The sequence below is a fragment of the Anser anser genome (genome assembly GCF_964211835.1).
Source record: "Anser anser genome assembly, chromosome: 17".
Classification (NCBI taxonomy): domain Eukaryota; kingdom Metazoa; phylum Chordata; class Aves; order Anseriformes; family Anatidae; genus Anser; species Anser anser.
Genome location: NC_139738.1, coordinates 2,851,830 through 2,879,149, shown reverse-complemented (window position 1 = coordinate 2,879,149; position 27,320 = coordinate 2,851,830). Strand labels below are relative to the sequence as shown.

General features: G+C 49.9%; 1 protein-coding gene across 3 annotated transcripts; it reads right to left on the bottom strand.

Moving 5' to 3' along the window:
- Nucleotides 1-152: 152 nt before the first annotated feature.
- MXRA8 (matrix remodeling associated 8) lies at nucleotides 153-27,320 on the bottom strand. Of its 3 annotated transcripts, XM_083803201.1 has the most exons (14): nucleotides 27,205-27,320; nucleotides 24,160-24,218; nucleotides 23,234-23,364; nucleotides 17,445-17,584; nucleotides 16,994-17,071; nucleotides 11,580-11,603; nucleotides 10,858-11,166; nucleotides 10,210-10,311; nucleotides 8,482-8,940; nucleotides 3,949-4,107; nucleotides 2,901-2,931; nucleotides 2,170-2,246; nucleotides 1,422-1,499; nucleotides 153-534 (listed from the first exon to the last, which is right to left on the bottom strand). In XM_083803201.1, the coding sequence occupies exons 5-14, from the start codon at nucleotides 17,040-17,042 to the stop codon at nucleotides 509-511; spliced, it is 1,314 nt and encodes a 437-aa protein (XP_083659327.1). In that variant the 5' UTR covers nucleotides 17,043-17,071; nucleotides 17,445-17,584; nucleotides 23,234-23,364; nucleotides 24,160-24,218; nucleotides 27,205-27,320; the 3' UTR covers nucleotides 153-508. The 3 variants fall into 3 exon arrangements, with proteins under 3 accessions (XP_083659327.1, XP_083659328.1, XP_083659326.1); XM_083803202.1 differs by lacking the exons at nucleotides 16,994-17,071; nucleotides 17,445-17,584 and having other exon boundaries at nucleotides 27,205-27,319; XM_083803200.1 differs by lacking the exons at nucleotides 17,445-17,584; nucleotides 23,234-23,364; nucleotides 24,160-24,218; nucleotides 27,205-27,320 and having other exon boundaries at nucleotides 16,994-17,229.

The window sequence follows — 27,320 nt, the reverse complement described above, 5'->3', positions numbered from 1 at the left end:
TTTATTTCACCTGGAACGCGTAAAGTGCTAAGTGACAGTATTGTTTCTCCTGATTTCTACCAGCATACGAGAGATCACAATCAGGCTTTGCTATTGCTTTTCTAATGAATGCACTGCACGGAAAAATGCCTGACATAATGATGGCTCAAGAATAGTGATGCAGGTTGGTTTATTTTAAGCAGTAACGTCAAAGCAAAAGGTCTGCTGATTCAGCCCATAAAAATCATTGATGCATAAAAACAACAATAATATCAGAAAGAAAAAGGGAAGGGAGGACTGGGAGAACAAAAGAAGAAAAGTAAACCAAAACCCATCATAAGTGCACACAAGACAGATGGTCTAACTCTTTTGGGAAGCATTTGCAAATACCCTTGTGCTTACTGGGGAGAAACTCTACATGAAAAATGTATGGTAACTGGAGGGACATGATATCAAGAAAAGGCATCTCTTTTCCATTTATCTATCTTTGATTGAAGCTTCTGGTCCAGCCAGCAGCTTGGGAACGTCTTCATTTACAGTATTCCTTCCTGAAATCTGAAAGCAAATTGAAATGGAGGTCAGTACCTTGATGGCAATCTCAAAGCATCCACAGAAACACACTGTGTAAGCACTTAGCTCTACAGTGACGGGTGACCATTTGCAGTCAGCTATGCTCTCATTATCCTCTTCATAAACCCCACAGTAAGATTTATGGTATATAAATTCTTGCACAGATTGTTTCTGAAGAATGTAGGCAAAATATTGTCAGAACTGTACCAAGAGCTGCAGGTCTAAGGCAACTCATGGGCTCTCTAGACCACTTCCTTCTTGCTCTCATTTCAGTCACACTTACTATGTTCTGAATTGATATGAAAGCAGTCACAGAACCTAACAACCTTCTTACCAGTGCTGTTTGTTTTAAGTGCAACCCTGAAAACTGAGGGATAACACGCAGAATTAAGACTGGATAAACAAAATGAGATTCAGCTCCTACAGAGAGAGCTGTTTGCTTTTGTTGGATGAAGTAAAAGGCTGCCCATTGCCCATAAACGAATTCAGCTCAGAACACTCTTCTGCACAGTGTTTTCTTCACAAACACAATGCCAGTACTTTTTTGAGATACATCTTTCTCTGAGGCTGTAATAAAGAATGTGCTATTCCAACCCTGCTAGGCATTCTTTTTCCAATAAAGAAAAAAAAAAATCTATTTGTGCCATGCCAAAAGCTTTTAAAAACCTAATCACCACTTGGATCTTGTGGCTCCATGATGAAAGGATAGGAAGGGAACTGGCTTCTCATTCCTGCTCTCATTTGTCATGATGTTTACCATTCCTCGTTTGACTGTGGCTTGGTCAGCTTACTGCTATACTATGTTCCTCCCTCCTTCAACCCATCAAAAGGCTCCTACAGCCACCAATTAGGGTGAAGCAGGTCATTATTACCTTTGTCTAAGTCGATGTTCTTTGCTGGGAAGGTTCTGGCTTGCTCAGCCTTCTCCTTCAGGATGTTGTTTTTGTAATCTGTGTAAGGGAGGAGTGTAATTCAGACAGCTATCAGAACATTAAACGAAAACAAAGTTTTATAGGCAAGGGAGATGGGATCAGCCCTTCCCTGAAGTACTCGACACCCAGCATCTCCAGATCTCTAGGAGTACCTCATGGAGTTACTCAGCAGGAGAAGGAAACATGCTACGACTTAGCTGTTTTTGATTTTTTTTCCTGGCACTAATCAGTTACACACACTTCAGTTTCCTGCTCCTCATAGGTACCACTGATTCTTCGGCTATGTAACAACAAGCTCTGGATTATCTGGGTCAAGGTCATGTGAAGGTGACTGATGCAGTTATTTAAAGAATTTGCTCAGAGGAAAGTTCCCTTGAGACACACACACACAAATTTTATACCTGTGCTGTCCTGGTTTGCAGCCCACTCCCTGCAAATCCTCTGTTCTTTACTTCAGCTTTTATATCTACCTCGTTTACACACAGCAATTCTGTATCTTGGGACCTGAAGTTTGCCAGCTCGTTCTTTTAAAGGTTGTACCTTTTCTAGGGGTGAGATCCTCATAAATCTGCCCTTTAAAATCAGGAGGTTAAGTCGCTATAAAATGGGCACCTAAATACCTTTAGGAAATCCTCAGTTACAACAAGTTTTGACCTCATCTAGAGAAGGGCTGCTAGCCGATGCATACCCAGCCTGATGTCTTCACTTCTGTACTGAGTCAGATCTGTCGTGTCGACTGTAAATTCTTTAAGATTTACATCCTTCCTGAAAAAGGAATGAGAGTGAAAATCAGTTATTGCCACATCCTTTAATATTTTTATTCTCCTTTTACGTTTTTTCACAATTGCTTTCTAGTGCTACTTTAAAGAATTTAATCTACATTGTTTATTTGCTACACAGCTGGAGGACAGCTGAAAAAACTATAGATTTCATTCTTTATTAAGAACAGGTGATTTTCACAGTAATCTCTGTAGCATGCTTTTCAGCTTCTGCAAGATTCCCTTGAAGAAAATATGACAAACAGCTTTCAGCAGACCATCCTGCTCGCTAGTGAACCTGATTCTCCTCTCTTTTGCTTTTACTGTCTTTGTTACTGACACCAAAAGATCTTTGGCTAGTTGGTTGGTTTTTTTCCCCGTGAGTTTGTCTGGAGCCTAGAATGATGGTGAGCCAATTTGAACTGGAACTTTCCCATTTCTTCCACTTTAGTATATATAATAAAACATAAAGGGACCCAGATACACTATCTTGGCCCATGTCCAACTACTAAACTGTATCAGTCTATGCTTTACATGGCCGCATTCTTACTAACCAGATCCTCAGCTGTTTTAGGATCTTAATGACAGCAGAGGCTTGGGACCACTAAGTTCATTAGTATGTATTCTAGCCACAGATAGTAGATCCTGTAATTATACTTACTCTCCATATTTCTTCACGTTGTATTCATAGCCTAAACAGGAAGAAGAAATAAAATGAACAACCAACTCCCAGATACCACTGATAACAATAACACACAGCAGTTATTCACAGTGCCCTTTGTTGTGATGCTTACAGGAAGTGTTTTCACAAGCCCCCTAACACACAAGAATTCATGCATGTCCCCCTGCCCCAGGGAGCTCCCCTTTGCTTTACTCACCAGCTTTCTGATGGTCTTCCCAAATCTGAGGATGGCCAGCCATGAGAAACTACAGCCACCCCCATTTTTCATTTCTTACCTGCCATTTATTACACAAATATTTAGCCTATCTGTCATCTCCTGCGTGCTGGTGCTGCACCTGTCCAGCCCCAGCCAATTGCTCAGGCCTGCCTCCATCACACACTGCAGACACCGGTTTCCCTCTGCCTTCCACTTGCCAGGTATTTAAACAGACTCCTGTCTCACTCCAGCCAGCAAGGAATGATAATTTTGGGCTCCTCTTTTTTATAGAAAAAGCAGGGCCAGGAGTCTGTCCCCTCTTTGCAAATCAACTCCACTCTAGTCAGCGGGGACAGCCCACTGTCTGTTGGTGCTAACCCCTAACGTGTGAATAAGGACAGATGTGGTACTGCAAAAGAGGGCATAAGAAGACAAACATTCCCTGGTATTTGCTTTTTTTGTGGCATCCAAAACTGTTTCTGTGGACCAAAAGATCTCAGAGTACGTTTATCTAATTACACACAGTCACCCAGTACAGGGGGTTCAGCAAGGACTTGAAAAAATCTTAGTCCCCACGGGATGCACGTAAGCTCTAAAGAAATCCCACCTTCAATAAAACTCAGCGAATCAAGGGCTGGACATTTTTACCCCACTCTAATGAATCTCTCTCGGCATCAGCACCTGCAGAAACTCTCTCTCCTCTGTGCTGGGTTTCCAGAAGAGGATCGCTGGCTTCAGCGTTGTGCTGCGCAGCAACTGTTTGCAGAATCAGCTGCCCTGCCACAGGACGCTCCCGTAAGCACCACAGGGACAATCTTCTCCAGCACCTACCTCTCTGCCGGCGCTTGCGGGTGATGAGGACGACGATGATGAGGAGGACGATGAAGAGCAGCAGCGTCGCCAGGACGTAGCCCAGCTGCTGGAAGAAGTGGATGCGGCTCTCGGGGATGATGACGTTTATCACGTTGTGGCCCCTGACAACATTGGGATCTGGGGGCGGAGGAAAAGGAGAACAGGATGATAATTGCAATTGGCATTCACAGCACAGCACGACTGCAGGTGGACGCAAATGTGGACCCAAAAAGCACGGGCAGTGAGAAGCTTCTCAACTTAATGAGGTAACGAGCAAATGGCTGCTGAATTTCCAACATGCTGCACCTTTGTCAGATGGAAGGTGTCTGTGCTCATCGCAAAACTGTTACACTTCCTGGAGTACCAAGCATTAACTGTGGCCACTGCACACCCCCGCGCTGCTGCCTGGCTCTCAGCACGCTGCTCGCCTTCACTGCGGAGTTGAAGTCAGAAAGAAGCCCCAGGAGGCAGCCCGGAGCCTCCCGCGGGGTAACGCAGCCCCGCGCCGGGTCCCCTGCAACACACGCACCGCGCTGCCTCGGCTCCAGACAGCTCAAGTATGAAGCAGCCACTCCCTGCCAAGGGTTATAATTTACAGAGTGGGAGGAATTTCCAATGCCAAAGAATGAGTTTCCTTTTCAAATAAGAAAAAAAAATCAATAAAATAAATAAAATAAAAACCCGCAAAGAAAAGCCAAGATTCCATTCCAGTGGTGGGTGCAGCAGCCTTTCAGTTCCTCGGCGCAGGGAAGGGTAACTCAAAACTTTTACGTGGAACATTTTTGTAGATCTCAAATAAATAGGTCAAGGCTTTGCACACAGAAAGGGAAAGCGACTTCTCTGCTCGCAAGGATCCCAGGCCCAGGCCTCCAAGTCACCCCACGTCAACGCAGACAACCCGGGCTCCGTCTCCTCCTTTCTGCCTATATCAGTGTTTAATTACAAACACTGGTCGAACGCTGCTCACTGTTACTCCGTGATAACCTGGGGCTGTTCCTGGGCTAAAGGCAGCCTGACACCAGCAGGCTGAGAGCAGATTTCCTGCTTTGCTAACGAGGTTTGATGCTCGCAGCAGGGCCAAAACCAGGAGGGCCAGAGCTCCGGTGGCACCTTTCCCTGCCCGCTCTGCACCTCCAGGACACTGTCAGAGCAAAGCTCCTGCTTCCTTCAACCCCTTGCTTCCTCTTAAGCCTGTCTCACGCAGAGACTGGGACACCAATACGCGCTGATCTCATCATGGGGCACTGAGAAGCCACAGGGGTGAGAGTCAGACGGGCAGTCTGGTTCCTTATCACACAGGGACGGTGTCCAGCTCGTTCTCTGTATTCCACCAGGGCCAGATTCCCCCAGCGGCGTTCTGGTGTTCCTCCTTAAGCGCAGTGACATCTCCAGCACCAGTTAAGGTCAGAGCTGATCAGCAGGAACAGGAATGTCGCAGCTGAGCTAAGCCAGCGAGTTCATCATTATTTCAACAGCTGGTTTTCCTTTTGAGGCCGTTTGGGAATGTTAGAGACTGCTCATTTCCATCGGCACGGCACTGTAAATAGGCTGAGCCCAGAAATTCAATATTCCCCACAAAAAACTCAGCACCAAGAGCGCTGATTCTGTCCAGCCTCACCCTCCATGACAGCAGGGAGGCAAACAGCTTATTAAGCTAACCAGCAAACCTCTTCATCAAACGCTTGAGCAACCCAAGGCCACAGGGCATCAGAAAATGCCTAAATATAAATTAGGATTCAGATAATAGGTCCAGAGCAGTTAAGGCTTAGGAAGCTCATCACGGTGTCTGGGTCAGCTCCGGCTTTAGAAAAGCAGGCAGCAGGTAAATGAGCGCTTGCTCCCCAGACACTGCAGGTAGGTCAATTAAAGTAACCCTGGATGAAATTTTGGGAGCTGCTGGCACAGCGACTGGTTCCAGTTGGTCGAGTACCTTGTTTGCAGCGTTGAAAAACAACCCACCCGCTGTGAAATCAACTAAAATGATCGCGGACGGAGGCACGGTCTGACACCAGCAATGGTTGTTTGCTAATACTAACAGCACTCCTGGAAAATGGGGAGGTTTTAGCAGCTGCTCCGGTCTGGTTGCTGCAGCGTCTGCTGGCACTGCTGGATGGTTTGTGTTTCCTGACTCCACTGCTGAAAACGAGCATGTGTTTTTCACCACAGCTAAGAAATACCATACCAAAAAGAACCGCAAAGCTGCAATCAGTATAGGGACGGTTCTGCTTTCACAAACCCCTGCATCACGAAGGGCGTCTTCAGCAGCTGCCCTACGGAGACTGCAGCCCCTGGAGCAGCCATCGAGCCCGAAGGCAGCAGACCTGAAGGCTTTTTCCTGGCTTTTTGCTTTCCCCCAGTACTGCAGGGCAGGAGCTGATCTGAGACTTCAGTCAACATCAGAGAGGTGGCTACAACGGCAAGCTGTGGAAACAGAGATGCAGAAACTTTGGGCCTCCTTAGCCCCAAAATAGTTGGAACGGAGGTGCCTTTACATTACTTTACCAAAATGCCAAGGGGCAGATCCTTCTGCTGGGGAAAAAAAAATGGAGAGGGCTCCACCAAGAGCTCGCAGCTGCTGGGTATGTGGCCCGTTTTGTTTTCAGGGCTACCAAAGACTGGGAATAGGCCAGCAATAAGCAAGAGACGCAAGAGATGCTGTTCTTCACTCACTTGTTCCAAAGCAAACGCGGAGTAAAAAATGCACTAAATTAGTACACACACAACACATTTGTTCTGCTGGGACTGAGAACAGAATTGAACTCATGTTTATAGTTCAAAACAGGATGAAATTTCCTGTCTGGAAATGGCTCTGAGCCTTGGAGCTACGCCAGAAGCTATAGCTGCTTGCTGAAAAAAAAAAAAAACCCTCCCTGTTTTGCTTTTGTTATCTCCTGGTGTTTCAGTTTGCCTTTAAGTCACAGCCCGGAGAAGTCCTGCACAGCTTTTTGTGGAGAAGGGCAGCACCTCAGCCCTTCCTGCTACTCACAAACCGGGCACGTACCAGCAGGCTGCTCACCAGCAGCGGGGCTGAGCGCGGCTCCCTGAATGTCTTCGCTCTTCCCCGTTCCCACCGACTCAGCACATTCTTGTGTGTGGTGCTCTCCGACCAGCTGAGCGTTCGCTGCCCCTAGGGGACAAAGCTCTTCCAAGGCTGTTCTTCTTGGGGGTGGGAATGGCTTTTCTCAGGAAGGCCAGTTCCTTCAGCAGCGGGGCATTACTGCCAAACTAAGACAGCCCCGGCAGGCTGAATTACTTGCAGGTTCTGCCTAACGCCCGAGCGAGTAGGTAAAAACTCAGCAACAACGAGGACGGCATCTAGGAGAGAGGGGAACAGGCTCCTGGGTGGGCACCTCTGGAAACACGATGTAGTTTCCATCTGCACAACGTGATCTAAATAGGACTCGAGGGCAGCAAAAGAGCCAGGGGCAGGGAGACTGGTATTTGTGTGTCCTGACCTCTGCGCCAGCTCAGCCCCAACGGCCACCTCTCTTCGGTACCGCCTGGTTTTCTGGACACCAGCCTCGGTCCCAGTGGGAAGGTTTAGGTTTCTGTGACACGAAAAAAACTAATTGCCGGAGAAGAACGGACCTGTTTAAAAATGTATGAAGCATGTCGAAATTCTGTATCGAGCAGCCAATAAATATTAAACCACAATGAGTACGTTAAAATGTTAATAAGGAACTATACCCAGAAGATTAAAAAAAAATATTAAACTTGGGATTTTTCTTCTGCCTGAACTAAGCGTGACAGCTGGGGGTTTGGACGGGCTGTCAAATGATAACTCACTGCAGTGGAAAATGTGAAAATTGGGTTAAGAAAAAAAAAAAAAAGCTGAAGGGTGGAGGAAAATTCCTGGTGGTTGATTCCGTGCAGCCTGGCACCTGGCGCAGCCTAAACCCCTGCGCGACGGGGAGAGAAGCGCGAACAGCAGCATGTTGTCGCGGCAGAGGCAGCGCAGACCTGACCCCTACTCCACACCCTCTCCTGGTTCAGAAAAGCAATCAGAACAGGGAGCCTGCTAGAAAAACAGCCTGCTTGCCTCAGGGCACGCGAGCCTCGCAGAGCAGCGCAGGCTGCCTGGGAGCAGAGCAAGCAGCAGGAGATGTCGTCAGTCCCGCTCGGCAGGCAGGGTAATGAGCCCCGATGGGTGGGAGCCTCCTCGCTGGGTGGGACCCTCCTCGTTAGGCGCAGCTCCGTGTTAAACAGCTCCAGGGATCCTCACGTATCTCTAAGCCTGTAGCTCCAGGTGCACCGGGGTAATGGAAACAGCTCAGGAACACCCCGGCCTACACACCGGAGCCGTACCCTAGCAGTGAGGGAGGCAAGAGCTCACCTACTCCTCCGACCTTAGGGGCAGGAACACCAGAAAGGTTCATGCAGGAAACCTCAGGGTTGCTCTGAGTTGCGCCTTCGCTGCCGTGGTGTCTGCGGTACCTCTGCAGGGCACCGTTTGCCCTGACCACACTCCCTCCCTCCCTCCTGCAGTCAGGGCTGCTGCCAGAAGGCACTTACCGAGGGCCGGGGCAGTGTTGTGGGTTGTGAGGTTCACCACCTTCTTCTCCCTCACCGGCTCTGTCACGAAGACTTGGTAGATCCTCCTCTCGTGCAGGCCGCAGTAGTGGTGGTGCAGGTGGCAGGAGTAGGTGCCCTCGTCCGCGCTTTCCAGCTCTGAAATGCGGAGGGAGAAGTCCCCCAGGGCGAAGGCCGTGTCAGTGATGTTCATCTTCTGACGAATGAAGAGCGGGCCGTAGGAGCGGCGCTCGCCGGAGGCGTACAGATCAATCAGGCGGTCGGCGCGGTCGTGGGGAACCCCCGGGGGCTGCCTGTCCCAGTGGACCACCTGCTGCTCCTCTTCGCTGTGCCGCTCCGTCCAGATGTGGTTCCTGTTCACGCAGGGAAGCATCACCGTGCTGCCTTCCAGGGCAACGATCACGGCCTTCTCCCCATCCCAGTACTCCTTTGCTGCTTTGGCTGCAGAGAGGACAAGTTGTAGAGCCTTGGTACGTGCACGTTTACACGCTCACCCTGTGCCTAAGGACACCCAGACGTGCCTGAGGTCGCTCCCAGACCCTGCAGTCCTATAACACATCCCCTACAAAGACCCCGAAGCGCCACCGGGGTGGCGTGCCTTATTCACGCTCCCCTCAGCAGTCAATAAACAAATGTACCTGCACCTTCCACACCCTAGGTCGGTGCATGATGCAGGACCTCCTCCCTTTCCTCCTAACAGGGCTCACCTCCTGCTTCACACAGCAGGAAGCACGTTCCCTCAGCAGGCTTCATCTTCGATGTGCCGTGCCTTGCTCCTCCAAGCAGGAAATGCTTTCCTAGCCACAAGTGCCCTAATTACCGGGGAAGTTCAAGGAGCACTGTTTTGCATTTGATTCTTTTGTTATTCCTTTTCAAGAACAAAAACACGGATGAGCAGATTGGGGCTCGCAGGGCAGGCTGGGCGTTCTTACAGCATCGAAGCCGTGAGAACAGCAGAAGGAATACACTTCTCTCCTATCCCATCAGCCTCTTGGAAAACTCAGCCCTCCAACAGCTTCCCAGCACAGCCAGTCCCAGAGGCTTCACTTGTGCATTACATAAAGGTGGATTTAAATCACACATTAGTGATGCTTCTGCAGTGTAGGTGGCACACACTGCAGTTGCCAACAGCCCTGAGAAGCTTGCTTTTAGAGCTGGAGTCAAGGCGTGGTGCACAAAGAGGTTTTTTTTTTAACTCCAAGCTTCTCAGGACTAAGCTCCCCAGACCCGTGTGACAAGGCAGATGTTTGTGGCTAACCTGACTAATGAGGGATTGTTACTAAGGATGTTTTACTGCCGGAGCACTAACGGGACAGTTAGCTAGCTGGGCTGCCTAATGCAAACAGTTAACAGCCTCTCTGCAGGGCTTGGCAGAGGCCAAGAAAGAAGGGAGGTTCATAAAAACACACGTTGGCTAAAATAACGAAACTTGAGGAGTCTAACAGAGAACAGCCCAGCGAGCACCACCGCCTCCTGGTGCGCTGCAGGACTCTTGTGGCACCTGTGCCCTGAACCTGCAACGAGAAGGAATCACAAAACCCTTCACCCACACTGCTCCTCTCTGACATGAGCAGCACAGCATCCAATGCCTTCTGTGGATCAGCACACAAACCCCACTGGGAATTCGGCAGCGTCCTGGCACCCACCAGACTCCAGCTGCCAAAGCCTGCCCCTTGCAGAGAGGGGCACCAAGCTGTCCGTCACACCCACCTTTCTTGGTGATATCCAGTTGGATTTTCACAGTTTCGTACAAGTGGCAGTAGTGGTGGTGGAGATTACACGAGTATATGCCTCCGTCACTCTCTGCAACGTCTAGGGCAACGGAGAAGAGAGGGGAAGATGAATATTTCACGCTAAGCTAACATTTTTGTCATTTATGCCATTTCCCAAATGCTTGTGTGGATGCACACAGGGGCCGTTACACAGCTTAGAACAAAGTCCTATCACCAGAGAGGGTTAAGCAGAAGAACCATCTCACCTAACATAATAATTTGTTCTGTTTATTTGCTCTTGTGTGGAAAGAGGATGCCAGATGGAAAGAGGAAGCCAATTTAAGTGTAGCTAAGAGCAGGCATAGGAAGAATGACAATCTTGGGTTTATGGAGCTGAAACAGTCAAAGGTCCACAAGAAGCCCACAGGACTTTTAGACAGTGAGTTATTGATTCCCTTTTAAAATGGGATTGGTTCAAAGGGGAATAAAACACTATTGCCAGTGATTCACGTAACCTCATTAGGCTCATCTTTACTTTCAGAAAAGTGCTTTGTAAAATAGCCATTTTCACTGGAAAGCACAAAGTCAGCTTAGATGAATCCTCCGCTGTGCAGAAAGCACGGGGAGAAAAGATGCTGCTTAGTACCTTTGATCACCAGAGAGAAGTTGCCGTCTGTAAAAGCGTTCTGCGGCATGAAGATCCTCCCTTGGTTGTAGGAGCTGTACACACGCTGATCCCCCGCCGAGTACATGTCACAGAGCCTCTCCATCTTGTTGTCCCCGTAGTAGGTGCTGTACACGTCCCAGTGCACCACGCGCTGGCGGTCGTTCAGGCGATCCTGGGTCCACACCATGCGGTAGCTCTTGCAGGGCAGGACGGCCTGCGAGCCCAGCGTGGCGCTGATGTTCAGCACGGACACTACGACGCTGTTGGGGTTGGAGGCATCGGCTGGGACTGAGAGCCAGGAGCAAAGAAAGAAAAACAGTTTCTGGATTAACAGCATGTGAAGAAGGGGCTAGAGTAAGATCCAGTCCTGCCCTAGAATCTCTGCTCACCTTCCACTCAAAATAAAGTAATTTTCAAGACAACACAGAGCTCTCTCATGAACAAAATACAATAGAAAGACACTTAAAACTGATGGTTTCATTCAGCAAAAACAATGTCTGTTATCAGGATCCTGAATTTGATGTGTCCTACCTACCTTTCAGTCTTAACCCCCACTTATATCAATGTTTAGAGACACTCGTTCACAGTTGCTGCCTATGGAGGTTAGCCACGAAATGCCCATCGGGGGTGCGTGATTCCATAACACCTCATTTCTTCTCACAACGACAAAAAAACAGGCAGATTACAGAGATGTCACTCACCTGAATATAAATAAACAACAGAACCTGTCAAAGCAGAAAAAAAAGAGCGTTACTGACAATGAAAGACACAAATGCACTCCTAGCAGCAGTTGTCTCCTCTGCTGTCCCATCCATCCCTCCCTTCTCTGTTAATACTTACTTAATGAGTGTTACAGTTAAGCCCAGAGCTCAGATCTTGCTTGGCCCATGCTGCAGCAAACACTGTGCTCTCACAGCAACCGCCTGATCCAACAAACTCGCGCTTAAGAGCAACAAGGGAAATGCTCGGCCTGCAACTGAATTTTGTACAGCCCCTGTCCTTATTTCATACCGTCTATAGCTACAGAGTTTTTTCCACCCTGCTATTCAAACACTACACCAAAGGTATGTCAGTGCATCACCCACCGAAACTGCCCGAAAGGCATCTTCTGCTATTTAACACGCTCTGTGTAGGACAAAAAATGAGAACCCAAGGAGGCAAGACTGGGCAGGGGGGTGGGAGGCACCGACACCAGAGGATCTGATACTCGCCCTTGCATGGGAAGCAGCAGAAACAGCAGGACGAGAAGAGTTTCCCTTGCAGGCTGCATTCCTGAGCTGCACGTTCCCACAGGCTGTCTACGCCTTCTCGTTCCTTTCGCCTACCCTGGACTGGACCTTATTTTAGGCTAAGCAAGAAAATAAAACATCCACCAGCTTTTGTTGAAGCATTTCCTGTGTGCTCGTTCCAAGGCAGTCCCAGCAGTGTTTTCCACCCTGTCCCACTCACAACCCCCTGCCAGTGGGCACAGATCTGTATGGGCAGCAGCAGCCCCCGCCTTGGAGCTGTGATTAGCTCTGGGAACACGTTTGCTGGGCTCGCATCACTGCTCAGCAAGAAAATAGAAAGAAGGTGCCTCCAGTGGCCTTCCTGCCCCTCCAACGTCCCTGGTGTTGACCAGCACACACACGCACTTGCCTGGGAGCAAGAGTTCCCTAAGATGAGAAGTGTTCTGTCCTTCCCCAAAGGCAGAGGGCACTGGTAACCCTGCGGGGTGCTGAGACTGCCCGTCCTCTGCTGGGCAGCCTCGGGCTGGCTCCCCGGAGCCTCTCCTGCTCCCATTCCTGCCCTGCACAGCCGGCCACGTAACGCTCTGGAAGCGACCACGATCCTCTCCAACTCATGTGACGCAGATCTGTGCAGGAAGAGCTTTGCGAGACATTAACTGACGTCTTTGTTTCTGCATCTCTCCGGCCCAGCGCCTCCTGCTTGGTGTGTAGGAGGGGTCTGGAGGTCTCCTGGCATCACGCTTTGGGAGCACGAAGCAGGCTCTCAGCACAACGACAACATTATCTCCCGGACCAGCCAAGCCCAAGTAGGCTCCAGCAGGACAGTTGGATGTTTTGTGCTGCTAATGTCAGCGGCACAATGCCCTCCTGACAAAGGCTGCTTTTTTTTTATTATTATTATTTTCAGCCCTGGGATTTATTCATTTGAAAAAAGAAAAAATTAACTCCAGACCGGGGCTATTTTAACCACACCCTCAACGCCCGGGCTGGGAATAAACTCCGCTTCTTTGCCTTTTCCTATCACAAAACACCGGGCAGCGACAGCAGAGAACAGAAACGAGCGGCACTGCCTGCTGAACTGCCAGTTCAGAGACACCTCCTGCACTTACAGCCTCAGCATCACAAAGAAAAAAAAAATCCAGCCTCCTCCCAGAGCCGGTCAGCCAGTTTTAGAGTGAACAGAGTCGCTCTTGGGAGGCTCGGGAGCAGCCAGCCCTCAGCACCCATCGGTGGCAGGGGGACCCGGCAGTGCTGACATGCATCTGCAGCGCGACAAGGGAACAACGTGGTGTCACGAGGTGTCACAAGGTGTCACAAGGTGACCTGCGCGTAAGGAAGCGTGGCTGGGATCTCGCTTCAGCGCTCGTTAACGTGGTTTGGTGCTGCAGAAGCAGGCTCCTCTGGCTGAGCAGCAGGAATGCGTTCGCTTTGCTCCCTTCCTCTTGCAAGCTAATGGGAAAAACACGGAGCCCAGCCATAGCGCCGTAAATCTCACATCCGACAGGGACATCCACCGAAGCCTTCCAGCGTGCTCTGCTCGGCGGCCAGGCCCAGCCCCAGGCCAAGGCCAGCGCCGGGTTTGGGCCTTGGTGGTGCCCTGCTGCACCTCCCAGCCCCTCTCCGTGCCACCCCCGGGGAACTCCAGGGTCCCTCCAGGTCTGCCCCTGGGTGACCAGGGGCATTGCTTCCTTTTAGGAGAAGGGAAAAGCATCCGCTGACGCCCTGCCTGCCTTCTGCCAGGCTGTTTTGACTTGCTGGGTCACGCAAAGACAGCCCAGGGCTACTGTCACGTTGTGCACTAGAACCAAACACCTTAACAGACGGCAAGGCAGGACTCACCGTACTTTCATTTTAAAATATTTCAAATTCCACGTGGAGGATGATCACTCTGCCCTCTCTCCGAGTGATAAACCCACTGGAGACGAAGAAACTCATCCCCTGCCATGTTCTGTGCGGACTCAGCACGCCTCTCAGCAGGATCCCAGAGGTATTCTGCTGGTCCCACAATACAGGAAGAGGAAAGCAGCCTGCAGGTTTCTAATCCCTTGTAAAAAGCAGGGCCAGCTCTTACTTCTTGAATCCCAGCCATCTTTATAGCAAAGAATTAGGCTGCAGAGAGCGCAGGCAAGCTAGAAGCAGAAGCCCCAGGCGCTGAGAGACGTGCTGCATGTCGGAGCTCTCCAGGCTCTGTCCTTGGAGCAGCTCAAAGAGAGAAGCATCCTTGCCTGAGCAGGACCCCTGCTCTTCTGCTCCCAGAGGCTGCTGGCAGAGGCAGGAGCACGTGCTGAGGAAACCACCACATTCCTGTCCCATGCTGGAGAACACCAGAACAGAAACTGCAAACCCAGAGCGGCAGCCTGAGCGCCAAGCGGCACAAACGCCCCACGGGGCACGGAAACAGGCAGGGCTTCTGCTGGGCGCAGGAAGAGCTGGGCCACCAAAGCCAGCAGAGGCGGGATAAGCTGCCGGGATCGGTGTCTTACAAGACAATGAGCATCCCCGGAGCCCAGATCGTAGTGGTGGGCAGGAAAGAAAAACTAAAAATTCCCCGGAGACATGAATGTCACATCCCACCAGGAATGGGGGTTGAAACAAGTCTCCGAGGCTGATGCTCTGCTTGCCTAAGCTCAGCTCATTACCTCTTCGCACACCTTCCTACCACCTCCTGGTCTCCGTTTCTTATTTTTCAATAAAGAGAATTCTGCATTAAGGATGCCTTCACACCAGGGGTGAGGAGGGATGGTCTAAGCCTAGACAAAGGACACGTTCTTCGGGAAATCTGTGCGGCAGATTCCTTCTTTTTCCCACAAATCCCCTTGCTTATGCAGAGGATTTAAAGGTCTCTGTAGAGCTGTTTCACAATTATCACAAAAACAGAAGCTTGTGCTACCGAGCCATTTCCAAATACTTTTGGAGAACGGCAGTGGCTCCATCCTGCCCCTGCGGGGAGCTGACACGGTGTCTGCGAGGCCCTGACGGCTTATGGCACAGTAACCCCAAGGAGACAGCAACGCGTGAGCCCAGCACTATTCTAGTAGCCAATATTTTAACCCAGTAGCCCGCACCACCTGGCTGCAACCCAAACAAGCAGGGGAGGGAGATGGTGAGCAACACAGCCTCGTGCCTCGATGTCTTCTGCTCACCTGCCCCAGCTGCCCGAGGACTGCAGGACCAGGCTTCTCACTTAAACAAGGCCTCCCCTACAAAGCCATCCGATGGCTGTTGGACTTTGGACTTTTACCTAAGTCTCTGTGCTTGTTTATTTTTAAAGGCTCGCTGGGGCAGCTTTCTCAACGGCAGAGGACAGCGCTTGCAAGAAGGATGTTGGGACTGGAGAGCCGTTAGCCGCCCCCCAGCCCCAACAGTTCCAACATCAGCTGCAGGTAGGAACGTGCCCTGAGCTGGCACGAAGCAAGAATGTGCTGCCTCAGCACGAAGGGAAAAGTCTCCTGCCTGTACAAGAAACCGATCGCATCCTGGCCACTCGCAGATTTGCCCGAACTTCCTCGCGGAGAGCTCAGATGTTAGCTCAGCTTTGTGAGCCCTTCGCTGGTTTGTGTACTTCACGCTGGCTCCGGGCCCACGGAGCAGTTCGCAGAGCCATTCCAAACGCTGCGCTGCTCCTCCCTGCAAGACGTTAACGCTTGAGGGTGTGGTTCTTCTCCGAGAGGGAGCATCTCAGCAAAAAAAGGCACAGATTTCTTCCCCTCTCCCCTCCCCATCTTCTGCCATTACGCTAAGCTGATCTGGGTGGGTACGGCAGGACTCAGCACGGTGGCTGCCTGGCGTGCGGACAGTTCTGTCTCCAAAATACACCCAAAAACGCCTGTGTGAGACCAGACCATCCTTAGGTGGGATACTGCTGCCTCCCCGCAGCCCTCCAGTGCTGTGCAGCAGCCCAACCTGCTATTCCTGCCCCAGGCGCTCCCAAAGCTTTGCCAAACCGCGCCGGGGAGCAGCTGGACTGGTTGGTGCTTCTGAAATACAACGCGTGGCCTCCCTCCTTCCTTACCCCACCGCCCCACTAGTTTTCTGAGACACGTTAACCCTTCTTTCCTTATGACTGGCCCCATGTGATGTCCATTCCTTGCCTTTAGGCACTGCAAAGCCAGAGAGGATCAAAGCCAGAGAGGATTTGGTGATGTGGGAGCTAGATTAATGAGGGACCGAAGCGAGAACTCTTCATCTTCCTCCATCTCCTCCGAGCGAGGCCTTCCCACGCCGTTCCTGGAGCTGCAGTTGGTCCTTGCCCACAGACAGGTGCCTTCCTTAGGGACCAGCGTGCTGCAAGGGTGGATTTGCTGGGCTGTTGCAATTAAGGACACTGGGTCCTCTTGCAGCCTTTACAGCACGTTGTAGCAGAGGGAAAGGCAGAAGCCATTCTGTTACTGTACGCTCATCACACTTGTCCTTGTCTCTTCCCTGCACCTTAACCTTAAAGTGAGTTCGTATCTGTCCTTATGCTGACAGGGCAAAAAATAGCATTCATTTTGTCTTCCATCCTGAACACACATACACACGTACCAGCTGTTTCTGCCCCTTCAGAAGCATACAACAACCTGTAACTAGCCAAGCTTGACAGCATTCTCATTTCAGCTTACTGCCTTTGAATCTGCTGAAGGGAACTGACATGAAAAAGTAAATTGCACAAACGCTGGATGAAGTAGCACTGAAACAACCCCAAGCATTTCTCCAGTCTCCCTCCTTTCCTCTCAAAAAGGAAAAAAGTAGGAGAAATCCATAATTCCCTCCCCTCACAGAGCAGAACCCAGCTAACTCAGGAATCTGAACAAAATCTCCCAAAGATAACAGTCCAAAACCTCCAGCCCCGTCCTCTGCAGCTGAAATAAACCCAAGCGACACCGTGTTATCAGCTAGGAGCTTACTTTGCTGAAGCACAAGCTGCCACAGGAGGAGTTTTGCTAGTTGCTCCATTTCTTCAGCTTCTCCGTGTTTCCGTCTCTCTTGAAAAACAAGTTAAAGACTTTTTTTTTTTTTTTTAACAACTGGAAAACACTATGACCTCATCAATTTACATCCAGAAAGCTGTGGACAGCGGCTCACATTCTGCAGAGTTACTCCACCTCCAACTCCTGACTCCCCACCTCCCCTCTCTGCTCTCCCCCCACCCGGCTCGCACTCCACCTCCTTCCCTCCCCTAACTCTGCCTGCAGTCACTACAAACACCCACTCTCCTCTTTTCCCCTCCCTCTGGGACCTTCTGATCTGCCCCGACTTTGATGTGAAAGTTTTATCGGGTACAGTTGGTCCCACACAGCTCTCGAAACAATCCTTCTCCCTCCCCCGGGGATGGAACTAATTTTCCTTGTACTTTACTTGATCCAGCTGTTCCTCTCTTTGTTTGACGCTCGTCCAGCTGTCTGCTCGAGACTGGATTTATTCTGTTGCCTTCAGTGGTTTTTTGATCTTTGCTTCCTCATATGGTTTTACTTTAAGTTCAAGTCTCAGAAGACAACCTAGAAAACAATGTTTACCCTGTCCTGTGATTTGTAAGCAAGGGCTTAAGAGCAACTACCTTAGCGAGAGGCTAATAATGACAAAGACCTGAATGAGTACAGGGAGCTCAGGGCAGTGCAGGCAGAGCAGCCTAGAACACAACCAAAGCCCCTGCTGCGATGTGGGGAACAGGTTTCCCTGTCAGAGAAAGCTCGGTCAAATTTCGGATTTCTGTATCGAAGCCTTCAGACCAGAACTGAACAAGCTGTGCCTGCTCAGCACCACAGCAAGCAGCCAACACCTTGCAGTAACGCTGCTCATCCCCGCTGCACACCCGTGAGATAAAACCAGCCCTGACAGCACTGCCAGGGCAGCAACAGCATCAAGCGATGACTGAATTTTCACCAGCCGTTCTTCTCAGGGGAAAGACTGGTACGTTAGCCTGCTCCTAAAGCCTGGCCTGGGTTTCTATAAGCCGCTTCAGCGTCCCACAAAGAGCAGGAGCAGTAAGGTGGTCAGTTACTGAACACCACCAGTGCCAAACAGCAAAGACTAAATTCTAAAACTGCAGTAAATTCTAAAACTGGACACAGTGCTCACAAAAGAAAGGCTACATACACCCCTTCGCTGTACACTCACACAGACCAGTTAAGGTTCAGATCGCTTCGGTTTGCACCGGTCATCGGCCGTCCAGCGTAGCGGATCGCCGCTTCAGGTGCTGCAAAACGCTCACGGGGACAGGCTCCCCGCTGCTGGGCTAACCAAGCTTTTAGTGAAATCCTCCCCTCCTGCCACCATTAAAAGATTGAAGCTTTACCAGCCTAACTGAAGGGGGCAGCAACCTTCGCAGGTAGTGGAAAGAGCTGCACGAGGCTGCTGGAGGAGCCACTTGGAACAGGTTCACTTTACCCTCCTCCTCTGTAAGCGTTCAGCCATTTATTTCTCTTCCACATCAATCCAAGTCTGAGCTTTTAAAGAAATAACCCAACCCCAGTGCAGAAATGTGGCGCGCCCTCCAGCAGGGTAAGCTGGTAAAGCCACCGGGTTGGGGTTTTCAACACCCTGGCCCACGAGGTGCCGGGGGAGGTGGGTTGGAGAGGCTCGGATGCTGCTTTACACCAGGAACATTTCCACCTCCCCTGGGCAGGACTAACAACCCAATCCGTGCAGGTGGCTAAACTGGCCTGCAGGAGCCTTTTAATGCAAGACCTGAAGGAAAATCGCATGACCAGAAACCAAGGAAATGGCGTAGGGGCTGTCGGTATATGTCAGGGAACAAAACACGGTGAAGTTCTCTGTTTGCTCTTGCTCTGTTGTTAAATCGCTGTTGGTTGTGGTTAGCAGTGTGTAGCAGATTAAACCATACAATCAAGTTAGTCGTCGAGTGGAAAATTTGGGGGAAAGGGCATTTAACTTCTCATTCTTGAATGTCCGTCTATAGAGCAGAGCCAGATACATGAGAACTTAAAAGCGAGGGCCCTCCCATGGCACTCCGTGGGTACAAACTTAATTGCCCCACTTGAATTTTTCCCTTCTGGCATTTTTCTGTGTACCAGGAGAGAGAGATTTACTCCACCCAGAGGGGGCTGCGCTTCAGCAAAGAGGAGGGCATTACAATTACAACCAAAACCCCGACCAACATCTAAATACCCTGCAGCAAGACAAACCCTGGAAACAGCCAGACGAAAATAGCCCAGAACTTCATCGAGGGCAGGATCCTCTCTGCAGCAGCAGACAGAACCAGATGCTTCCAAGGAATTCCAAGAAATTTGAGCTATTATTATTAAATAATTTGACCATGAACAAAGCTTGCTGTTAACCCTGGATATCTTCACGCTGTCCAAACCAGACCCAGATAACTGCCAGCGAAACGTTCGAAAACCATCTTCAGAAAGAACCCCGTGAAATTACACTGCAAACTTCAGCTCTGTGATTTATGTAGTTATATTAAGTGGGAAGTTGTGGGTAATTAGACACCTACAACCACTCAGCGCAAGTTCCCACACTTCAGCCGAGCTGTGTCAATAGCCTCTATGCTCACACGGCCGGCCTAATTGCAGCCCTAACCTAAAACACGGGTTGGTCTTTGCAAGCCTCGGATATTTGCATTAGTCCGATTCCACAACCAGCTGCATGCAGCAAAGGCTCCTGCTGCTCCATGTCCCCCGAATCAAAACTTGCTGGCAGGCCCTCAGGGATCACAGCAAACACTACGCTGATCTTCAGCAGCTCAGAGAGAAGTTGAGGGGATGAAGGAGCCTCCCCTGCTGCCTCTGTCCGGCCAGGGAGCTAGGCAAGAGGCTCAAATCTGACAGCCTTTTGTCCAGCTGCGTCATCAGAGAAGCCTGGAAAACGTCTGGCTGGGGGACAAGAAGCTGTCCCCGCGGTGCAGGCGGCAGCCCCAGCACCCTCTCCTCGCCCCGGTTCCTCCCAGGCGCAGGCAGAGCCCTTCGGGGTGCAGCTCCAGGTTGCTTCCCCCCCTCTCTGCCTCCAGCTCTGGCGCTGCAGAGGTTACTGGCTGCTTCTCTCGCCTGCTCCCTGGGCTAGCTGCAGATCGCTGTGGTTGCTGCTGTCACGGACTGGCTATTTCCTGACTGAAGAAAGCCAAGTTCAGGCTGAGCCCACTGAAGCCTCCTGAAGAAAACAGCCCTGTGGAAGAGAAGAGGAACAGCTTCTCTGGGGTTCACACCGAGGGGAAGAAAGGGACCCAGGAGGGCATTCCACAGATCCTGGCCCTTTCCTCGCTGTCGCTCTGTGCGGTGTCTACTCAGCCCCAGAGCCTTGCTACGCCAGAGGGAGCTGGGCCAGGCAGCTGCACCACGCTTTGCCCAGGCCGGTGCTGGATGCCCAGCTCCGTTCTCCACGGAGGGCAGGCTACAGAACCCTGGTCAGCCTTTCCCCTTCCACAGCGGTGCTTTGGGTATTGATTCTCAAAACAAGAAGCATCCCCCAGCTGCCCACTGTGGCACAGCCAGCCGCCTACCCCAACCACAAAGCCTGTCCAAAGAAAGCAGCTTCGTCCGTGCAAGGAAAGGTCCCTCCCAGCACCGGCACAAGGGGCTTTGCTTCCAGCTCTGCACCTGCCGGCCTCATCGCGGGTCAGGCGAGCAGGGAGAAAGGCTCTCCTGATTCCACACTCACCCCTATTTCACCCAGAAATGCTGGTGACTCAGAGAGATTAATTGGCCTGTGGCAAGCAGTAGTGAGCAAGCCACGTCTGGCAGGCAGTTTGCTCTCCCAGATCTCTTCCATTTCACCGTTTTTGTTTTCCACGGCTGCAGGCTGCACTGAGAGACCTCCTGGACTGAAGACCATCGGCGTAGAAGGCTGAGCAGCGAGCAGACTGGGAAGAAGGCCTGATGCAAAGAGGTCCCCTCTGTCTTTTTATCACCATTTTGAGAACCAGTAAACTTGGAAGCAGGAGGGGAAGCAGCCACTTCCACCCCATTTTTACAGCTATAAATCCATGTAACGTATTGGAAAGGGATGCCAGGATTAACGCTCTGTTGACACAAGGACACAAATTATAGTACAAAGCCTGATGTGCAAAGAAAAAAGAGAACAGCTCTGCCCAGGAACAGAAACAAGGATAAATACACCTCCATATTCGCTCCCCCTTTCTAAGAAAGGCCTGGTGTAGGCCAGGGGAGCCGTCAGAGCTGCCTGCTGCTGGAAAAGAGCAACACAACAGAGCCACATGAATTACCAGAGGGGATGCACTTCCCGGGAGGCTTCGTTTGGTTGTGAAGCTTTTCTCATTAAAATAAATCTTTCAGCTGCAATGAATCCCATAAGCAAGGCTGGAATAATCCAACTTGCAGCAAGAGCTGTGAACTAAAAGGGCAAAACTGAAAGCCGACCACAATGACAGGGCTGTCGAGCGAAGCCTGTCATTATTGCAGTGATGTAACCCGCAGCAACTCACAGACCCAGCAGCACAAGGTTTGCCCTCTGTTCCCCAGCTGTAAATGCTATAGCCCCTGATCTGCTTTCTCTGAAGAGCCTGTTCGGGATGACAAGTCGAGGGGCTGGCCAGATGTTTTTCTGCTTTGTTTCCTTGCGCTGGTGACCGCTGTTATCCCCAGCCTGGGCTGCAGTCACCAAACCAACAGCTGAGGCAAATGCACAAGAACGGCAGATCTCCAACATCCCTTTTACTAAGTACACATATCACGACAACAGCTAACGATTTCACTTAATAACACCCCTTGAACAACCCATTCCCAGCAAGGAGAAAGACGAAGCCCACAAAACCACCACACAGTTGCAGTCTCTGCTGTGCTACGCCCAAGCACTGCCGAAGCAGAATCAGAGCTGTGCAGGAACAGTGCTGGTGAGGACTGCCATTTGCAGGCGATTCCTCTTCTCCTGCCCGTCTCAGCTCTCCAGCTGAGAAGCTCTCCTTCCTTCCCCACGTGCCAAACGTGCTGGAGCATGAATTCATCGATGTGATGTGTGCATACGCATCAGCGATAAAAACTGGCCAGGTATGTAAGATATTTAGTTAGAGGGAATCTTAAGAGGGGGTCGATCTTCTGCTTAAGGCACCGAGCTTCGCACTTTGCCAGGCAGAGACCTGCCCAGAGGAGGAGTGAAGCTACAGCATCCAGGCAGGCTGCTCTTACTGAGGAGACGAATGTCTGCGTGCATCCGTGTGTTTTTGTGCTCTTCCAGCACTACTGTCCTGGTAACAGGTCCGAGAGCTCTGTCTGCACCTTTGGCTGTGAGGCGGCCCCACAGCCCAGTGGTTCCTGTCGTCTAGCATCTTTGGATGGCACTATATTTAAACACTCCTTTTTGCTGGAAAGCTGTCAGCTTCAGATTCCTGGGATTCATCTCAAAACCATTAATAGGAACCAGTTACAAAAACAGAGAAATTGCCCAGGAAACCAACAGATTTTTATTTTTTTTTTCCAGACTGAAAACTGAAGATTATTTTTCCAAGATAAAAATGTGTTTTGGCAATTCTGCCACAACACAAAATCCAAAAAGCTGGGTTCAATGTGGGGAGAAAAGCCAAACGGATTCATGTGCCCCAAAAACCATCAGAGGCAGATACCCAAGCAGGTATAAACCAGCAAGCTTCTATTAACTACCATGGACCTACGTCAGTTTACACCAAGTGTCTTCCTCATAAAACCTTGCAAAGTGTTCCACAAACATTTCAAGACCTATCCGATCATTAATCCTACCACTAGTGAGCTTTAGGTAAGAGCAAAACTTATTTATCCTTCTCATTAGAAGAGGATGCAGTCAGAATCTCCCTGCCTTCGCCTTTTCTGTTGATCTCGCACAGCTCTGCTTCACCAGATGGGTTTTCTGGTGCAGAAGACATTTGTGTATTGATAAAATGTATCGTGCCACTCATAGCCTGTGAAAATCACTGTCAAAAAACTGTCAAAATACGTGTTTTTGACAGTAAAAACAGTTCTTTTGAATCAGCATCAGATCTCACGTTGTTCCAAATAAGCACCTGAATCAGATGCAGTTAGGCTAAGATTTAAGTTAATTAAATCCCAATCGATTAACATTTTCATTGAGTTGTATTTTTTAAATGGTATTTGAGCACAACTCCCTCAAACTCAGCAGGCAAAGACTCAAGGGAGCACCTGAGTACTAGCCTCCATCTCCTCTGTTACTGCCTTTTCAACTCATTTGAGTTCACAAACCTTCATCAGGGTTTAATCTGCAGCCCCCTGCGCTGCAGCAGTGCCTCCAACCAAAGCTGCAGAAGTTCCATTCGATGACAGTCACGATGGGCTGCGATGTTACACCCAGGCCAGCCACAGGAACAGAACTCCTGCAGACATCAGGTAGCAATGTTATTATATCTCATGATGGTCAAAGCCAACAAGCGAGCAGGCAAATCAGGAATGGAAGCAAAGAAGAGAAATGAGATGCAAAGAGAAAGAGATGCAAAGAAGAACTTCACTGACATCACAAAGCAGGTGTAAATTGCTGCTTTCTTAGCATCTTAAATTTAGTGTCATCGGCGTACACCATAGCGTGTAAAAAGGGAAATCTGGCAAATCAGCTCTCTATAAAAATAATTTAGTTTTAGTTGAGTAAAAAAAGAGCAATTTTAAGTAGCTTGCCATGATTGCCTTAACTAAAATGTCAACCTAGAAGGACACTGTATATGTTTTTCCACCCCCTCATTCCATCTTTGCGAGGTCTTTGTATCCGTGTCACCACATTTCAATTGCACCACAGGGCAGGCTGGGTGCACAGCACGGGCAGCTCCTCGTAGGAAAAGTTTGTAGTCTAAACAGACAGGAGCAGCAGCGAGACGTACAACACAGAAGGAAATGACTCACCCAGGCTCACGCAGCACATCGGTGGCAGGATTAGGAATACAGCCCAGAGCAGCTGCACGTCAGCCCATTAGTACCTAAGTCCCTAAACTGTGCTGCCTCTGTCCTCCCAGGGAGCCTCGAAAACCCTGGCACCGTTCGGGACTCACTGCACAGAAGGCTGACAAGGACGCAGACTGAAGGGCAGTCAGACAAAATTTCTTGACTCTCAGCTCTGGAAAGCTTCGGTGATGCACAGAACTCTGAGACATAATGCACTAGGAAAAAGCCATGATTTTTACCTTTAGAACGGCCTGTGGCATCCCTCTCGCCTCTCAGATTTTTCCAGCGCTCTAATTCCCTAGGGAGAAGAGCAGTCATTACTACCTGCTGGGCCTTTTCACGACACCACAAGTGGGATTTATTTTATTTTTTTAATATGAGGAACCTATCTATCTTCCAACCTATTCTCGGAGCCTGCAGTGCCTTCAACACACAGAATTAAAAAAAAAAAAAGAAAAACACAAAAAAAAAGAGTAGGTATTAGCTCAAAATCACATGAACCATGAAGTTCCTGAGGGGATGGAAAAATATGCAAATCTGACTTGGAGTTACCATCCATCATAACTTCAGGAGCTGGCCCTGTGCATGTCTATGCATCTGTTCGTCTTCCCCTAAGGTTCACAGCAGCAGCCAGCCACCATGTGCTGCTGGGAAGCAGAGGGAGTTTTTCAGGGCCCCTGACGAACCATCACTCGCATCCGAGAGCCCCCAAAAATTCTGGATCCCCCACCAGGAATCAACTTCTTAATACCGAGTGCCTGAGACGGAGGATATCCAACCTATGACACGGGACTGACTCACTGCCATGGGAGCTGCGGTTCTGTAGAGTCTTCACTTTTTTAAACCTGCCCTGAAACCACAGAGCCCCCCTCCAGGGGACAGACGCTCAGCGCTGGTCCAATTTGGCCGAAGGCAGGCAGCACTGGGAGTCTGGAGGAAATGGCAGAGGGATCAGGTCACCGCTGCGAGCCTTCACTCAGCTCGTGTGCTTGTCTGCAGACAAGTGAGAGAAGGCAGCAGCTGAGAAAAGCGCCATGCCACCTAGCTGATACTCATCGCTGTGCATTATCGAGCTAGATAAAGCTCCTGAAGTTTCTAAATTTCAGGAAAAAGAGGCACCAGGCAGAGCTGGGTCCCGTTTTCCAGTTCAGTAGCACTCCTGTGTAAAGACGAGGCCTCCACTTTGCAGTGCTCTCGGGCTCCGCTGGTGACAGACACCACCACGAAGCCCTGTGCTTCTGCTCTCCTTTACCAAGGAGGTACAAGCAGCAGGCCCAGGGATGAAACTAAAAAGCTCTCTGAAGCAAGGAGGAAGATTCACATACGCTTCCAGGCTCTGACTCGGTCATCGTTACTGCCTACCTCCCTGTTTCTGCCCGGCCTCCTGACCAGGAACCTGCCAGGCTTCCCTGCCAGAACCAAATGAAAAGCAGAGATCGCTCACAAGCAGCACCGACAGTGCTAGAGGAGAGGACTGAGCACGGAGCCTGTTCCAGAGCAGTTCTCCAGCCATCTCCTGCACACGCAACAGCAATGCAGGTTTCTACAACACGAGAAAAGCTTCGGACACGAGCCCACAGCGCTGCTTGGTTCCACGAAGAACCAGAAAGTTCTGAAAGTGCTCAGGGAAGAGCCCTTTAGCTGAGAGATGCCGCTTTGCGTCCCCTTTCTGACCACCAGCGTTGTGCCTCCAACCACATCTTTCAGTCCCTCTGCATGGGAACAGCATTTTGGGACCGTGAGCTTCTGAAAGAGAACTCCGTTCCCCACACTAATTGCAGCCCAGCTGCTGTGCCCGCCTAGAATAATTAAGCAGTGCAATTCCAGGCACGGCAGCCTATTTTGAGATCAGAAATGACTGGGAAAGAGTGGAAAAATTAATAGGTTGGCTCCGAAAAGGGTGCTGGAAGGTTGCTTCCCAGAGAGTTGTATTATTTACCTCAGCTCTGCAGGCCATTTCGTTTTAAATAAAAATACATAGGCTGAAAGGAGGTTGCTCTCCGTAAGGCAGTATAATCCTGCTGCCAAATTTAGGCACACAAACATGGAGTTTGGCCAACTTTTAGGGTACTCCATGTGAATTGTGTACTTGCTCTCAATCGATCCAAGAGGAGCCCAGCAACCGTACCTTTCCCTAAAGACAGCAGGGTGCTGCTCCACAAACCAGGTGTTCTGGGAATATCCCTGCACGCAGACCTACCTGCTTGAACCAATGCTGCTCCTTCTATCCAGTGATCTGAGTATTGCACTACATGACTCGAATTAACCTTCTACCACCCTTTTGTGGAAGAAAAAGAGCTTTACTCCCCCTTCTACAAAGCAAGGAAAATGAGAAATGAAATTTTCTGAGTATCTTGCCAAATGTCACAGAGTAAACATGTTCAAGCTCAGAAGCTCCTGCCTCCTTTCTTATTAAATCTTAAATAATGCAATAATCCCAGTTAAACTAGTGGTATAACGTGGAACCTTTCAATGTTCTCTAGTCTCTGAGGATTAATTACTCTAATAAACATCATCACTGTCCCTTCCTTCCGTGAGACCAGCCAACAGCTCTAGGGTGCTTTTTTTACCTCCTCATTAAATGTGAGCACCAACAGGGAGTAGCAAGCCATCGACAAAGAAATTAACAGCAGCATTCTGAAGTCAGTGCATCCTCTGGAAAGCATGATTTATGACAAATGGTTCAAAAGCACGTACCTCTGCCTGGTTTTTCTTGCAAAAACTGCCTGCTCTCCAAGTAGCCCTTGAGGAGTCATGGAAGAATACCCCTGCACGACGGTTCTGTCAAAATTAACTCCCACAGACAGGCCCAGGGGGAATGGTTTAGGTGAGGAAAACATAAATCCTACAATTTAGAGAAATTTGGCTCTTTAACAGTCACAGATAACGAGGTGCTCCTGACAGAACCACAGCGGAGAAGGCTGCTCCTCCGATACTGCTTGGCTCCATGAAACAACGTTTTACTTGAATAAGGGAGTAAAGAGGTGAGCGGCTCAGTTCAGCCGTCCTTATTCTGAAAGCTACAAACATATTTTTATTTGCTCTCCTTTCTACTCCCCAGCCCCACTTCATAATTAGAAATCACCCAGAAAAGGTGTTGCACCCAAGGCGGAGATAATGAGATTGGTTTTTTCTGCTTACATCCTTTTCACAGTCCCAGGGTTCTGCATAAATCACTCGCGAGGGAAAGGCTTTCCTGTCTTTCCAAGGGCTACAACACTCTTCCTCTCCCCAAGGAATGGACGATGCTATCAGAAAGTAGGCCACATTTAGCTCTGTCCTACCTTCCGATGGGCCTACGGCACCATCTCTTACAGACGGCAGGATGCTGATAACACACGTCATTCTCCCGCATCAGACAGACAGCAGGATCAGGCACCGAGAGTTTCTCCAGAGGATG

Excerpts from the sequence above, each read along its gene's own strand:
- MXRA8 (XM_083803201.1), bottom strand. The coding sequence starts at position 17,042 with ATGGAGCAACTAGCAAAACTCCTCCTGTGGCAGCTTGTGCTTCAGCAA. Across the intron at positions 4,108-8,481 it reads CAACACTGCCCCGGCCCTCG|ATCCCAATGTTGTCAGGGGC; the intron begins GTAAGTGCCTTC and ends CTCCGCCCCCAG. Across the intron at positions 2,247-2,900 it reads AACGTGAAGAAATATGGAGA|GAAGGATGTAAATCTTAAAG; the intron begins GTAAGTATAATT and ends TTCCTTTTTCAG.